Source organism: Globicephala melas, chromosome 4 (genome assembly GCF_963455315.2).
Source record: "Globicephala melas chromosome 4, mGloMel1.2, whole genome shotgun sequence".
Classification (NCBI taxonomy): domain Eukaryota; kingdom Metazoa; phylum Chordata; class Mammalia; order Artiodactyla; family Delphinidae; genus Globicephala; species Globicephala melas.
The window spans coordinates 45,698,497-45,715,358 of record NC_083317.1 but is presented as its reverse complement, the minus strand read 5'-3'; the positions used below and the strand labels follow the sequence as shown (position 1 = coordinate 45,715,358).

At 41.3% G+C, this 16,862-nt stretch overlaps 1 protein-coding gene across 1 annotated transcript in view; it reads left to right on the top strand.

Moving 5' to 3' along the window:
* Positions 1-16,083, top strand: part of GABRR3 (gamma-aminobutyric acid type A receptor subunit rho3) — a 62,600-nt gene extending 46,517 nt beyond the window's left edge. Inside the window, 8 exon segments of the mRNA XM_070045372.1 lie at positions 17-157; positions 4,080-4,085; positions 4,088-4,223; positions 6,336-6,343; positions 10,867-10,920; positions 10,923-11,038; positions 15,783-15,946; positions 15,948-16,083. Of these exon segments, the coding sequence (XP_069901473.1) occupies positions 17-157; positions 4,080-4,085; positions 4,088-4,223; positions 6,336-6,343; positions 10,867-10,920; positions 10,923-11,038; positions 15,783-15,946; positions 15,948-16,083 (761 nt within the window).
* The last annotated feature ends 779 nt before the right edge of the window (positions 16,084-16,862 follow it).

Sequence of the window (16,862 nt, the reverse complement as noted above, 5' to 3'; positions counted from 1 at the left end):
TATTTTCTTGTCTTAGATGCCTACAATGAGGAGGATCTAATGCTGTACTGGAAACATGGAAACAAGTCCCTGAATACTGACGAGCATATTTCGCTTTCTCAGTTCTTCATCGAGGAATTCGGTGCATCCGGTGGATTTGCTTTCTATAGCAGCACAGGTACAGTATTTTATGTGGACAGTTCATCAGCATTTATTGAGCATCTACTGTCGGCAAAGTATGAGTGGAAAGACCCAAGTCCAAACAAGCATCCCATTCGGCCAATAACATCATCCTTCTTTTATAGGCAGTCACCTCTACCTTTCCAATACAGGTGTTCCTCAACTTACGATGGGGTTACCTCCCAATAAATCCATCATAAGTTGAAGTGCATTTAATATACCTAACCTCCCAAATATCATAAGTAGCCTAGCTTACCTTTAATGTGCTCAGAACACTTATTCATCTAACTCAAATCCTATTTTATAATAAAGTGTTGAATATCTTCTGTAATTTAATTGAATACTGTATTGAAAGTGAAAAACAGAATGGTTGTCTGGGTGCAGGATCGTTGTAAGTGTATCGGTTGTTTGCCCTCGTGATCTGGGGCTGACTGGGGGCTGGTTCGCTGCGGCTGCCCAGCATCACACAAGAGCATATGGCCAGCCCGGGAAAAAGATCAAAATTCAAAATTGGAAGTACAGTTTCTACTGAATGTGTATGGCTTTCATACCATCATAAAGTCAAAAAATTGTAAGTCAAATCATCTTAAGTCAGGGACCGTCTGTGCAGATTTCTGTCTTCGTCATATAACCACCTCTAACTAGATGCCTTGCTTCCTCTCGGCCCCTGCAGTCTACTCTTAATACAGCAGACAGAGTGTTCTTTTGAAAACATAAACAGCACAATTCTTCTCTGTTCAAAGCCCTCTGGTGTTTTTCCACCAAACTTACAGCAGAATTTAAGCTTCTCACCATGGCCTGCAAGGCCCTACATGATCTTTCTCTGCCTAAGGCTCTGACCTCAACAACTACCCCTGCCCCCTCTCCCTACTTCTTGCGTGTCTTCAAACACACCCATCTTATTCCATCTGCAGGGTTTCTGCTTTGGCCTTTTCTCTCTCTGCCTGGAATGTTTTCCCCTGATCTTTTGATGACCAGCTTCCTCATTTTGCTCAGAGCTTTGTTCAAATATCATCTCCTCAAAGAATGCTTTCCTAGGGCTTCCCTGGTGGCGCAGTGGTTGAGAGTCCGCCTGCCGATGCAGGGGACGTGGGTTCGTGCCCCGGTCCGGGAAGATCCCACATGCCGCGGAGCGGCTGGGCCCGTGAGCCATGGCCGCTGGGCCTGCGCGTCTGGAGCCTGTGCTCCGCAACGGGAGAGGCCACAACAGTGAGAGCCCCGCGTACCGCAAAAAAAAAAAAAAAAAAGAATGCTTTCCTAGCCATCCTATCTAGAATAGACTTCCCTCCTCACCATTCCCCATGTGTACTTGTCTTCACATCACTAACCATGTCCTGAAATACATCTCTGTTTGACTGCCTTATTGTCTGAGTGCCTGACTAGAAAGAGTGCAGGGATCTGTCTGCCTTGTTCACCATCTCTTCCCCATTCTCTTGTTCACCTCGAATGTGCCTGGCGCATGATAGGTGCTCAATAAATAGCAGCTGAATCAATCAATCAATCAGTACGTCACTGTGATGCCACACACATGCCAAAAGGGTATAAAGAGATTTATTACTCACATAATGAGGTTTTCTAGAGAGAGCAGGGCAGGCTCCTGAGAAGGTCTGAAAATGTCTGAGAGAACAGAAAAGGGTGCCTGACTTGGGGTTCTATGGTGGTTAGAAAGTGGGGCTAGGGTGAGGATTCCCTTAAATGGTGCAGTGTTTGCATGGTTTGATCTTTCCACCAGTGCCAAAGAGGTAACATCTGGCTTTCCTCCTAGCTTGCCCAGGTGTGGAACAGAAGGGGAAGTGGGGCTAGAAAGTTATCAGAAGTCAAATATGAAAAATGGACTCACACTCTATTTATTGCACTACCCAAAGTGAGGGCTCCACAACTTTTCAAAGCAGCACTACCTTTCCTGGTTGGTAAAGGGAGCTCTTCTTGGCTACAGCTTCAACAACAAAACCATCCCTAGTCTCCCCTTCCCAGAAGAACAGCAAGACAGAGCAACATTTCTCCTGCTGGGTTGCAAAAAAAAAAAAAAAAATTCAGAAAATTATGAGTAAAGAAAGGACCTCGTTACCTAAATATATTTCAAGACTTAAAACCATATGCATTAATGTCTTTCTTTATGAAGTACTTTCACAGCTTTTCCTTATCTCTTTTAATCTCACAATAATTATATGAAGTTATAACGTCAGAGATGCTATTATTTCACTCTACAACCATAATCAAAATTCTCAATTGCAAACCATAATGAAGTGGACTGTGACATGGGTAATACAAGACAATGAGTAGCTTAACAAATGTATATTTTTACTTTAGAATGCACTATGTAGTGTATCTTTTATTAGCCTTGGTAATGAAATTGTTTGGTGTTCCTGAAACGTATCAACTGATGGTGAGAGAAACTCAGAACGAGTAGGAAAGAGAAGGGTAACCAGCAGTTAATTAAGAGTAGAATATTGGGCTTCCCTGGTGGTGCAGTGGTTGAGAGTCCGCCTGCCAATGCAGGGGACACGGGTTCGTGCCCCAGTCCGCGAAGATCCCACGTGCCGCGGAGCGGCTGGACCCATGAGCCATGGCCGCTGAGCCTGCGCGTCCGGAGTCTGTGGTCCGCAACGGGAGAGGCCACAACAGTGAGAGGCCCGCCTACCGCAAAAAAAAAAAAAAAAAAAAAAAAGAGTAGAATATTAGGCATGCAGTCTGCCAATTCGGTGTGGATTGACTAGGAGTATATCTTAGACTAAGTGCCTAAATATTTACCTAATCTGTCTAAATAGGTTTGCCATCTTGAGTTACCTAAGAAATTACTACTGAGGAAGTAGAAGAGTTCTCCAACTTTGCAACATCTATGATTTAGTTTTATTTATTATTTTGACCTATAGTCTCTGTGATTTGAATAATTTTGTCTCAAAGTAAACTGCATTTATCATAGAAAAATTAATCTTACCACTTATTTATAAAAGGTGTACTTTCATTTTTATCATTTCATTATTCACTGCCTTATTTTAGAAAAGGTTTAATAAGATTGACATCACAGCTATTGTGAAATAAAGCATGATATGAATCAGAAATGTGTGAGAAAGAAAAATGTAAAATAAGGGTAAGTTATGTTATAGAATATATGTGGTTATTAGAGAATGGCACTCAGAGAAGTCCTATAGATGGTCCAAAAATATGGCTTTAAACTTCCTTGCAGCCAATGTGAAAAGGGAAACCTGAACAAAATGTGTGTGGATGTGACTACAATTTGTACTTTTGATCAGCACAAATTAATCAATATTACCAACGTGAGTTTATATAATTCCAACAACAAGCAAAAGAACATCATTTGGCTACTTTTTGGCAGACTTATCATAGATAAATTAATGGTACCCGTGAAACTTTGAAATAATAAAAAATAGTTTACGGATACTCCCTCCCCCTAGCTCTTCTTTGAATCCCTAGCTGTCTGGATCCTAACTTGGAATCCAGTGACCTAGTAGCTACTGTGAATCTTTTCCTTCACATAAAATATTTCATTTCATTTGTTATAGCTAATAAATAGTGTATTGGCTATTGCATCAGTCATTAGCCATGTACTGAAGACCTTCTCACCTGCAGAAACACTGCAAACACAGTATATTTTGGAGAAAGGTCTTTAAAGGCCATCCCATAAAATGTAATTACCATTCATCCCTGAACAGCAGGTATGAAATTTAAAAGAGGATCTTTGAGTCAGATAATTAAACAGACTGCAGTTCAGTTAGTTCAACAAACATTGGATGGAGTGCCAGGCCCAGGTCCTATGCCAATGCTGGGTAAACAAGGGTGAGTGTGTTAAGTTCCATGTTCCCTAAGAGCTTGGAGTCTAAAGAAGCAGGTTGTTTCACTAAGTGTGGGGTTTCCGTGAAGAAGCCTGTTCTGATGAAAACTTTGGCTTTTTCTCACAGGTTGGTACACAGGCTTTTCATCAACTTTGTGCTAAGGAGGCATATTTTCTTCTTCGTGCTGCAAACCTGTCTCCCGGCTGTGTTGATGGTAATGCTTTCCTGGGTTTCATTTTAGATTGACCAGAGAGCTGTTCATGCAAGAGGGTAAGTCTTTCCACACCTTTGTGAAATGTTAATATGGGAGAAATGTCGAGGAAGGTAAATAAAAAGGGTGGTAAGTGGAGAGGGAAAGAGACTGATGGTTTAGTAGGGATAGTTACTGATGTGGGCTCAGGTTACAGTATTTGGCTTGACAGCCTCAAGGGCAAATTGTAGTTGGACTCTTTCCTCGGGAATCCAGACATTAGGTATGAAGGCTGCACCAACTGACCAAAGCTGGATGATAGTAAGGAGAGAGGGTGAAATTATGAAGCATAAACAGCCTCACTTTATAAATGTCTCTCTTCTCCCTTTCAGGAAAACCTCCCTATCCCTTGCCCAAGTTCATTTCACTTCCCCTGACAAACCCGTACATCACAGAAGATTTCAATTCAAACCAATTCACACTATACTACTGGTACCTTAATAAATTACTTCTTGGAGAAGGGGATGTTTGAATTTGGAAACATGAGCACTAGTTAGAAATAAGGGCGTAATCTAAACGCTAAAATCAGAATCAGCTGCAGTGGAATTTTAGGTATGGTGACACATTAGTGGGCAAGAGATTTCAGGTGGAGAAACATGTCCAGCCTCATTAACAGGTATATTATCTCCTCTATCTACATATGTTATATTGGCACTGTCACACATACAGATTTATGGGAATGATTTCAGACTCACTTAGCAGTTATTGAGTCCTTACAAAGTGGAGTTGCCAAGCTAAGCACTTAGATAACATGTTACTTAGTGGGAACCCAAGAGTCAATCCCACCTGCCTTCTTAGCTGGTTTGGGGCAGAACTCTATCATTTTGGTTGATTTTGTTCTTTCACCTGTAATGCTCTAACTAGAGAGAAGATTGTCATAAGTGGTTCATAATCATTGTAATTATCACGCAATTCATTCCAGAAAGGGTGATTTCTAAGTTAATGTTCACAAATTATATGCATACTTCAAAAGATCATTTGAAAGACATAAATCGTCATTAATATTAATAATTTGTTCACCTCTTTCCCCTATTAAAAGCTTCAATCTACAAGCATTTGAGGCTTGAATGTCTTCAAGAGGAAACATACTATCTGAATGAGTAATTAAATTATTGTAGCTGTTCCTTCACATCAGAGCAGCCTGGCCCTGACCTCAGTAGGGCAGTGTAGACCCAAAAGAGGAGACTAAAGGCCTATTTCCAGCCCTCGAGACAGAATGAGAAGGGTATTCAGTCTCTAAAGGTTTATGGATATGATTTTCAATAGGATCCCTGAAGCTGACTGCTCAACTCTTATACTTTGAAAATGACAGCAGTAAACGCTGGTTCCAGGGCAGGGTGGGTGAATGGAGAACACTGAAATCCATTTAAGTCGCCCCTGAAATTCTGTGCTTCTTGTGTCTACATCCGATTCCTCAGGGTTAGGAAATTGCTATGCAGATTTATGTAAAATAATATACAAATAAGAAGTGTCCCTCTCCTTTTTAATAGAACTGTAGTATTCCTAGAACACCGCTATCCTCTCAGGCTTTTCCTTCCTACCACCTTCAAGTTCTTTCAAAGATACTTTGCCCTCTGTTGTTTTTTTGTTTTTTGTTTTTTGTTTTTGCCCTCTGTTTAAAAAAACCTTTTTTGTATTGACGTATAGTTGATTTACAATGTTGTGTTAGTTTCAGGTGTACAGCAAAGTGATTCAGATTCCTTCCCATTACAGGTTATTGCAAGATATTATGTATAGTAACCTGTTCTATATAGTAAGTCCTTGCTGTTTATCTATTTTATATATAGTAGCGTGTATCTGTGAATCCCAAACTCCTAATTTTTCAGTGCACCCAGTGAGGAGTAGGGAGCAGAAATCCAGCCCAAGTTCCATGGGACATGGTTTGGGGTGACGTCCTCCAGAGGAAGGGGCACCTCTTACTAATTTGTACAAAGATGTAGTTTGGGCTTGCAGAGGCCTTGTAATAGTTTATTTCACCTCCTTCTCTTCTTGCCCCAGTTCAACCCTATGACCAGAGTGATATCTCTAAAACGCAAATGTGATCACAATACTCTCATCTCAAATGCCATTGGAGTAAATACACTCAACTTGGAATCCAAGGTGTCCCTTGAGGGTTGCCAGATAAAATACAGGACACTTGGTTAAATCTGTGTTTTAGATAAGCACCAAATAATGTTTTCGTTTAAGTCTATCCCAAATATTGTATGGGACATACTGATACTAAAACACTGCTCATTGTTCATCTGAAATTGAAATATAACTGAGTGTTCTGTATTTTTATTTGCTAAATTTTCAATCATACTCCTGCCTCAACATACTAGCCCTAATAAGCTTCAACCAATTTGAATGTTCAATGTTCTCAAACAGGCCCTCATGCCTATCTGCGTATACATTTGTTCTGGCTCTCACTCTGCCTGGAATGCCCTCCCTACCTGTCTTTCTCTGTCAAATTCAGCCATTTCTATACAGCCAGAAGCCTTTACTGATGGTTCCAGGCAGATATGGTCTCTCCCATCTTTGGACCACATAGCACTTTGTATCTCTCCTGAGACCCCTACTTCCTCTATTTCATGTTCGGCTATGGGATGGGTTGGTAGCTCTTCTTGTCTCCTCTATTAGAATATGAGTTTCTTAAGGAAAAGGATCATTATTATCCTCTTTTCTGTCCCTACGTGACTGGCACAGTGTCCTGCACATATTTTGTGCTCAATACATAGTTGTTAAACTACCAGTATTTAGCCCACCATGTTTTCAATAACTGTATTTTAGCTACTAACTGAAAACAATGATGATTCATTAAGACTCTTCCACATTTGGGTTCATTTGCTGATTGAGGATGAATCATTTGCTGGTTAAGACCCTTCCACATTTGTCACATTTCAGATAGAGAACAATGGAAGCTGAACAGCACAAAAGTATCAATTGTGTCTAGACACTTCTCATAAGAGACAATAGCTGTCATAACTTGGAATGTGTAATGGGTTAAAATACCATTCTATGTTTCTATTCGATCTGGTGTGAGGCTATTACAAGCTGTTCAAGGATGTTTTAACCCTCATGGAGGGTTCTCCTCTCCTTTCTACCTCCCTCCTTCTTTCCTTGTCTCCATCGTTCCTGTTTTGACCCCTCTGCTGGGGTATGCCATTCATGTACAATGTATGAAGTAATGGGGTCATTTATCAGGAAATAAACATGGCAGAGAAAGGCAACTAAAACTTTCAGGCATGTAGTCATTCATAAAGCAAAATGTCTAACAGAGGATATCCCGTATACCTGGAAAAGTAAATACTTAGGAGCTATTCATTTTACCATTATAGAAGTAACCAGAACTTCTGTGCCACGGGCTCTGGCACCACCTTTGTGGAATAATGGTTGTTACTTTCTGGCCATAGAGTGGTATTTGGATATCCAGCCTGTGTTTCTCTCCCTCACATCACTTAATATTTTTCTTCTGCCTAGGCCTACAGGGAAAATGTTTTTGCTCATTTAAAGATGAATGTAGACACCTATTCCTTCAAAAGAGCTCCCCACCACACAGCCACTGAAGGGGTGAACTGACTCAGTAGTTCTAAGCGACGTCTGCAGGCCCTACTGCTTTCACACAGGTCAAGGAACCTCTCCATCATATATGGCAAAAGATAGCCAATGAAACACAAAGATAGATGAATAATTCTCCCCTAACTGCAGGGCTCTTTGGATCTCATATGTGTCCTTAAGAATTAATATGGTGAGCGAAACTGCGAGGCTCAGGGAAGTTGAGTCCCAGAAGCCAGACTAACTATTGCCTCTTAACACTTTCCTAACTATGCATAGCAATCTCAGTAGGTGGGAAAATAGTCCTCTAATCCCAACACAGGACCTTTCTTTGACTAAATGGTCACTTCCTATAATTCAAAACTCCTTTATTGAGATGTTAACTTTAATGGGCTTGGAATGAATACAGTTTGTCAAGGTTAATGTATTTCTAAGGGGTGGCTCAAGACAAGTGTGGTTAATGTAGCTGTAATACTCCTCACTCCAAGTCCTATTGCTTTAGGAATTTATATATCAGTTTTCTCACCCCTTACTCCCTGTACTCAACATTCCCTTCTCCCCAGTCTCCCTGTCTCTCCCTCTCTCTGTTTGCTCCTTTTAAAGAGGAAAGTCTAGAATGCTGGTTTAAAAATAAATAAAGCTACCAAAAATTAGTTGGACTAAGCACCTTTCTAAAGAAAATGACTGCTAGTTTATTGCTGTCTGGCAAATATAGATAATGCAATTCCCTTTTATTGACCCAACAGTCATCAATTTAAAATACATGACAAGAGCATGTATCTGTGTGTTTTTTCTAAACCCTTATTTTGTCCATTAAGCTTCATGTTACTGTTCACTGAAAAAAAATCAAGTTCTATCTTCCATATCTTAGAAAACCAGTAAGAGAAAACATTTCAACATTTTTGAACAAATGAGGTAAACATTCCTAAATAGGAATGTTCATTTAGGATTTTCACAGTTTTCACGGTTTTACCTGGGAAATCCTGACAGGGTAAGACTTTTGGCCTCTTGTAGAGCACAAAGTACCTTCATGCTTCCTGACACAATTCTACACTCAATTTTACAGCATCTTGTCTCAGAGATACGCCATATATAGAAATTGGTTTATAATCTTAAAAACAAAAGGAGGGCTTCCCTGGTGGCGCAGTGGTTGAGGGTCCGCCTGCCGATGCAGGGGACGCGGGTTCGTGCCCCGGTCCGGGAGGACCCCGCATGACGCGGAGCGGCTGGGCCCGTGAGCCATGGCCGCTGAGCCTGCGCGTCTGGAGGCTGTGCTCCGCAACGGGAGAGGCCGCAACAGAGAGAGGCCCGTGTACCGCAAAAACAAACAAACCAAACCAAAACAAAAGGAAGTTTCCTCTACAGGTTCAGAATGAGAGGCCACAGGTTTGCATGAAAAGAGCATGGTTCTACGCTCAGAGAGAAAGGTTTCAGTCCTGCTCCTGACCAAACTCAGGCTCATTAGCCACTCTCCTCTGCAACATGTGGTTAATATTTACCTAGGTTTGTGGCGGGTAAACATTCAATAAAGGCAAGCAAGTTTTATTTATTAATCTCAGCTTCAGCTATACATACACCTGATCCATTAATAAAAAGTTCACATCTCCATGTTTATGTAGCAAGGAATGCAAGCAGCCTCCACTGAGATGCAGATTATTGATATTACCATTGGTGGGGAAACCTGAGACTCAGTGGGTCAGTGGCCTGCATTTCATGGTAAGTGCTAGAGAAGCTTCTAGGTTTCTTATTCTGGAGTTCAAAGCAGTGTGAAGGTGAGATTCCAGGCCCTCCTATGGTGACTATCAAATTGCCAAATGGCATTGGTTTGGGTCATCCAAAGGAAAAACTTAATTTGAAATTGAGTAGCTCTGTAGCACTGTCATTGTCTTTGATACGGGCCTCCCTCAGAGGAGAACCTCGCAGAATTATAGAATTTGTGGAAAAGGTAGAAACGTGCGGGTGAAAGCTGTCCACGTGCTGTGTCTGTACATTTAGGAGTAAATCGCAGTGCTCCTCCTGCTGTTCGGGACTCTGTCTGTTAACATTAAAGTGTCCTCACAACTTATAAAAATCATTAAGGATTCCATCTGCACTCCCCTGGTGGGAAGTTAATAAATAAAACCATGCCAGCCAGTGTACATTTCAAATATTTACAATACTTTACTTTCTCTCCAGGCAGTACTCTTGCAGTATGCCTCTGAGAAATTAGTGTAGACACAGAGTAGCCCTCCCCAAGGCTGGCATTTTATTAAGGAAGTCTCAGAGTCACCTCTTTCTCCATTGTCCCCCAGAACATTGATCTCGTTACCTCTGACGCCCATGGCAGGGATTAAAGAAGGGAAAGGAAGAGAAGAAAAGGAAAGGGAAGGGGAAGGCAGTGGTCAGGGAGAGGAAGGGAAGAGAAGGAAAGTGGTAGGAGTACTGGACAACAAGGGAAAGGGAGGGGAGGCGCAGAAAGTAAGTGGCATTTAGCAGTTGCTTAGTAAATATTTACACTGAACCCAGCCTCCACTAACACACTTCCGTTCTGAATCTCAACTGAATTGTAGTTTCAGTAACCAGGGGCAAAGTGATACCAATAACGATGGCTTGTAAGTGTTCTATATGAAAGAAAAATACAGAGAAAGCAATCTTTAATGCTGCTAAAGATCACTCCCTGACAAATGAAAGATTAAAGATTGACATGAAGACGCTTTCTGAACAGTAGAAGTTGTGAAATGATGGGGAAGGGTAGTGGAAATGGTTTTAGAATTTCTTTCTCAGAAGAATTTTTAAAACTTGAATACATTATTACCTTCCTGGGATGGTTAGAAGAGGCCCAACTGAGGGTGGGAAGCAATGGATCCTTAAAGACAAGTCTGACTCCGTGGAGACTTTAGCTGGAGGGAAGGAGACGTCACAGACAATGGAGGTGACGGTGAGAAAATGAGATGGAAAGAGAAATCCAAGCAGAGTTTCTTGCTTAGGCTCAAGCCGTGTACTAGGTTAACATGCTGGGATTCCGTCCACACACACACGCCTTTGATCGCCAGGTATCAATCTGGAAATGTATCCCCTGGTGTCTTCCAGCACCAGCACCTGGAGCTGAATGGTTATGTCACTGAACTCATCACTGTTCTCAAATGGCAGGAATCATGGTGCTGACCATGTCCACGATCCTCTCTGGGGTGTGCGCCTCCATGCCCAGGTGTCCTACGTCAAGGCCGTGGACGTGTACCTGTGGGTTAGCTCCCTCTTTGTCTTCCCGTCAGTCCTTGAGTATGCAGCCGTGAACTACCTCACCACAGTGAAGACAGGGAAGGTATTGCCTTCTTTTGACTGTTGTATCCTTTCCGGAATGTGAAAAAGACTACCCTCATCTATGCCCTCTCCTGACAGCATTGCAACCCTTGTGTGAAGTCCATGTGCCTTGGCAAGATGCAAGTTTATGGGGTGATGACAATTATTGAACTTTATTCTTTCTGCTCTGTGCTGGTTGGTTTCCTCAGCATCCTCATTCACCTTTGCCAAGAGATTTTCTGTGTGAGGAATTTCTCTCAGTGTGCTCCCCTCCACTGACTCTAACCCTTGAAAAGAAGGGGTTGATGTACAAATCACATCCTTTCAAGTAGATGATGATGATGATAATAATAATAGCTAACATTTAATGAGTGTTTCTTATATATTGGCATTGTGCTAACCATCCAACATATTATGTCTTTTAATTCTCAGAGTAACTCCAAGAGGTTGGTACTTTATCACCTTCATTTTACGGAGGTGAAATAGGAGCAGATGGGGGAGTAACTTGACCAAGGTCACACAGCTTAAGAGGAATCAGGATTTGTTTCTGCAGCACCCTGACTCCAAAGGCTGTGCTCTCAACCAATCAATGATCGATCTCCACCAAGAGCTAGGATTTACTTTTCTTTTCTAGTCACTCGGGAGAGTGGTAGAGCACAAGGGAAGGTTCTTCTCTTCACAGTGTACTGGGAATAAGGTACCTTCTCGGCCTAAATGTTATCACCTGTTCCTTGTGACATTGTCAATCTGGATAGATTGCTCTCTCCCTGCTTCATTTCACAAAGGGGTGGGGCACCAACTTCCTGTTATTACGAGAACTGACACATGATATTTTACTTCATAAACCTAACTGATCAAATTAATTTGTTTGCTATATATGTGTGTGTGTATATGTGTATATATATATATGTGCAATTTTAATGTGATATATTCACACCGGTTTACGAAATTCTTATAATGACTATTTATACACACCCAAAACATTATTTAATATTTATTTATACTTCTAGTGAGAGTATTTCATACTTTTCAGAGCATTTGTATATCCTCTTCTGGAACCGAGCCCTCATATCAACTCCATTATGTAGGCCTTGCGGAGATGATGATCTCTGGTGATTTGCCGAAAGATCCAGAGCCAGCAGAGCTGCAATCGCAGTTCAGATCTCCTGTAATGCTACTTCAGTCTTTTATTTCATATCCTTTGAGTCAAAGCTGTAATAGAACCTGATTTTGCTTCATTGCAGATGCTTTAGTTTCTTTTGTTGACAGCATGGAAGTATGAGTCTCTGTCACATACATACCCACAGTGACCGCTATGCAGGCGTGAGAAAATCAGGAGCTTTTAGACGAGTGTGCCGTAATCGGCATGTACGCATCACCTGGGATTTGTTAAGATTTTCATTCAGTAGGTCTGGGGTGGGAGCTGAGGGTCTGCATTTCTAAGCCCTGGCTGCTGCCAGTCCATAGCCACACTGTGAAGAGCCATGATTAGATAAGCTGTGAAGTGAAAGAGATAAATGTGCGATGAGGAGAAGAATTTTGTTCTTGTGTTATTTTGTTTTGTTTTGTTTTCACGTGGGGAGTGGTGAACCCACGACAGAGGCACTGTAGTAATTTCGGCCACCTCTAGCTAGTCCTCTGACTCGCCACCTCCACCCACCCCACCACAAAGCACATGTGCTCACACTACCTGCATGTTTTTTTCACTTGATCGGGTTGTTCACAGTCTTCTGTGTACCCCAGAAGATATTCTTTTGAATTAATAAGCATTGTTCACTTTAAAAATTATTTTTTATTTTCAATTGTAGTAAAATATACATAACATAGAAGTTGCCATCTTAATTGTTTTTGTTTTGTTTTCTTTTTTTTTTTTTTTCGCTACGTGGGCCTCTCACTGTTGTGTCCTCTCCCGTTGCGGAGCACAGGCTCCGGACGCGCAGGCTCAGCGGCCATGGCTCACGGGCCCAGCCGCTCCGCGGCATGTGGGATCTTCCCGGACCGGGGCACGAACCCGTGTCCCCTGCATCGGCAGGCGGACTCTCAACCACTGTGCCACCAGGGAAGCCCTTAATTGTTTTTAAGTGTACAGTTTCATAGTATTAAGAGTATACACATTGCCATACAACCAATCTCCAGAAAGTGTTCACCTTGCAAAATCGAAACTCTGTACCCATTAAACAACTCCCCATTTCCCCCTCCTCCTAACCTCTGGAAACCACCATTCTATGCATTCTCCTTCAAAGGTGCAATTATCTCAAAGAAATGTCCTACTTGCCCTTCATATGTTTGTGGTACAAATGAAGGAGCACAGATTTGGAGTCAGAAGTGATGCCAAACCTAATATCCTAGCTCCGTGTGCCAGGCTGTCTCCTAAACCTCATTCTGCCTTTGCAAAATGGTGGAATTTCTTCCCTATTACCTCACAGAGCTGTTGTGAAGATCAAATGATATAATAAATGCATTTAACATTTTTGCATACCATATAGTGCTACACAAATGTTATGTTCTTATTGTGATTAGTGCCCAGAGCATATTCTCTGAAGGAGTAGCAGTTTTGAAAGGGATAGTGGGAACAGGCTGTTTGAGATGAGAGATCTTTAAAGGGGTGGGATGCTCTGGTGAGATGCAGGGAAAAAAGATATGTCTGTATGATTGGGGGCTAATCAATGATACCTCTCCCCTCTGTATGTGAGTTGGGAAACCAGTCTGAGAGAGAGAGAGAGATGTAGGAGCCAGACAGATGGATGTGATAATGTTACTTTTGTTATTGGTAAAACAGTTTAGAGAAATTGCCTTAGATCTGTGAGCAGGGGGTCCCAGTAATATTTCATTGCTGTATTCAGTGTACTTACTCTCTTGGTCACTGGTGAAGCTAGACAATTCAGGATTTCCCTGTGAGGACAGTCTCCTTTACCTTATTTCAGAAAACAAACCTGGACACCAATGCAGATCCTAAAGTGACTCCAAAAGGACTAAAAACACACATGCCAGTTCCTTCTTCCAAACCCCTAGGGTAGAGTGATTGAGGGATGATGAGAAAGACCAGGAATGTTAGGCTATGGAGTTCCTCCCTATGAAATCATGAAGTTAAGCAAAGCTCATTTCCTTCCAACACCACAATCACCACCATCACACACCCGTCCCAACCACCCCCAGATACCAAGAGATGGGAGAACAGTAAGGTCCATGGAAAATTTGTCCCTAGTATTGACCATTGCCCAGAAAGGAGAAAGGAAGCTATTTTCTTTCTTATTCTTCATCCAAATGTTTTCCTAATTCTAGGACTTAGAGCTCAGTCTAAAACCATCAAATCTGTACTTTAGATGTAATATGCCTTAGCTTTGTGCTTATTTGTAAGCTGGAGTGAAAAATTAAAGACCAGTTCTAAAACTGTTTCTACTGGAACAACCAACTTACAAACTTGTGGACATTAGCAGCCTACTGGTAAATTGTGCACTGCAAGGTTTAACCAATTTTATAGATCTAAATTATCATAATGGAGAAAGAAAACCAAGGAGACAGTATATAGTTATTCTATCCTCAGATTCAGAGTTGGATATAAGTGTTATTATTGGCTGTTGGTTAGTAATTCAGTCTCAATGTCGTTTCATGTTTATTTTACCCATTTTCATTTTACTATGAGAAGTTTCTACAACTAAAACAAAAAGGGACAACATAATTCGAGTATGGGTCCCTGGTTAGTTTACTGACTGCACAAAATAGTCCTTATGTCTCTTGAATTCAGTAAAATATTAGGTTTTTGAGTCAGTATTGAACCACATACACATTTTGGCAGAATTTACTCTGCAGCCTCCAATTTGAATAATGAATACTTTCATCCAGTAGTAGCCTGTCCATATTTGTTCATTTTTTAGCTTCCCTAGAGATCAAAAAGAAATTTTGTTTTCTCAGAAAGCAATTAGTAACAGCTGCTTCCTAGACACAGCTCTGTATCAGGGAGAACCACTATCTCCCGCAGAGTAAAACCTTAAAGAAAAACAGTGGTTTAGATTCAGTCAAGCAATGGAGCCAGAAAGCATTGATAACTCACTCCTTCAAAAAAATACACTAATTTCAAGTTGTTTAATTGAGCTATGTTAGTAGCATTTAAAGGTACTTTTCAGCAAAAGTGGGAAGGCTTGGTCAATTTGCATTTTAAAGGAGCAGCTAAAATCATTCCCTATCTCCACCCCAAATTCAAGCAAAAATGGATCACCAGATGATATTGTTCTGTTTTGGGACAAAAACCCCACACTGATTAGGCGTACTGCTATGTTTTCTCTAAAGAGGAAAAATACATTGAAAAACAAGTCCAATTGCTTATATTGCTCTTCTGATAAATCATATTCAATTTCAACACACAAACTTAGGGCAAGCAATTCATACTACTCAGAAACAAAGAGGAAAACTTGAAACAATGTTCCCTTTTGTGGAAAAAAACATTGAGTGTAACAGTCTGTCAGGCCTGGACTAAATTAGAAAACATTGACAATTATAGTTGTGATACATTTATTTGTATAATGCTCAAATCTCTCTCTCTCTAAATCCCTATTAAAAATGGATGTCTAAGATGATGTTTTCCATTTATTATGAAAATGACTTTTCATCAGACACCAGAAGCAAAACCAGAATTCTATTCTTTAAAATAAGCAAACATTCTTAGTATTTATTGAAACTATTTTTAAAATCTGATTGTTTAGATTTTTACTGTAATTCCAACTCCTAAAACCATATTCATGACTAACTAACAAAAGTCTTTTTGTCAGATTTCTGGAATGTACAGTATTGATGCAGCTCAAGCCATGGCCTTCGATGGTTGTTACCATGACAGTACAACTGACACGGACCAGACATCCTTTTCTCTACACTCAGAAGAGGACTCCATGCAAGAAAGATGCACAGGCAACCTCAGCACAGATTCACCTCTGATAAAGAAGAAAATCACTAGGAGGGCAGGTTGGTAGAATCATTCTGGAGAACAACCATGTCATTGACACCTATTCAAGGATTTTATTTCCCATTGTGTACATTACATTTAATTTGTTTTACTGGAGTATTTACGTGTGAAGAGGAAAGCCCAGTTGATAAAATTTGTTTTGGAGTCAGATTATGTTAAAAACAACAATAAAAACCACCAACTCTTAACTATAAATTGGATGGTACTAGACTACACTGGAGTCAGCCAGTCACTTCTCTTGGCCCAAAGAAGATTTGAAAGTTAACTGATTCACATCTAGGAAAGAGTTTAAGGTCTTAGGAGAATTTGGCTCCATCAATGAGAGTCGACATTCTGCTAGCCTCCCCCACACCAGAAGCTGCCTTAAGGACACAGCCTTGCGACAGTAAGGGGTTACTGAGACATCTGGACCGTATACAGAGAGAGAGAAAGCAAGTCAGAGAGACAGACAGAGACAGAGAGCGCTGCCCGGCTGCAGTCTTTATTGTTGGCTAATCATTTTTCTACAAGGAGTTGCAAATTAAATGGAGAACGTGACTACATTTCAGAAGCCGTGTGGCTGACAGGGTCCTGGTGCTCTGGCCTGGTATCAGGCCTGAGCCTCTGAGGTGGGAGAGCCGAGTTCAGGACATTGGACCACCAGAGACCTCCCGGCCCCATGTAATATCAACTGGTGGGAGCTCTCCCAGAGATCTCCATCTCAACGCTAAGACCCAGCTCCACCCAACGGCCAGCAAGCTCCAGTGTTGGATGCCCCATGCCAAACAACTAGCAAGACAGGAACACAACGCCACCCATTAGCAGAGAGGCTGCCTAAAATCATACTAAGTTCACAGACACCCCAAAACACAGCACTGGATGCAGCCCTGCCCATCAGAAAGACAAGATC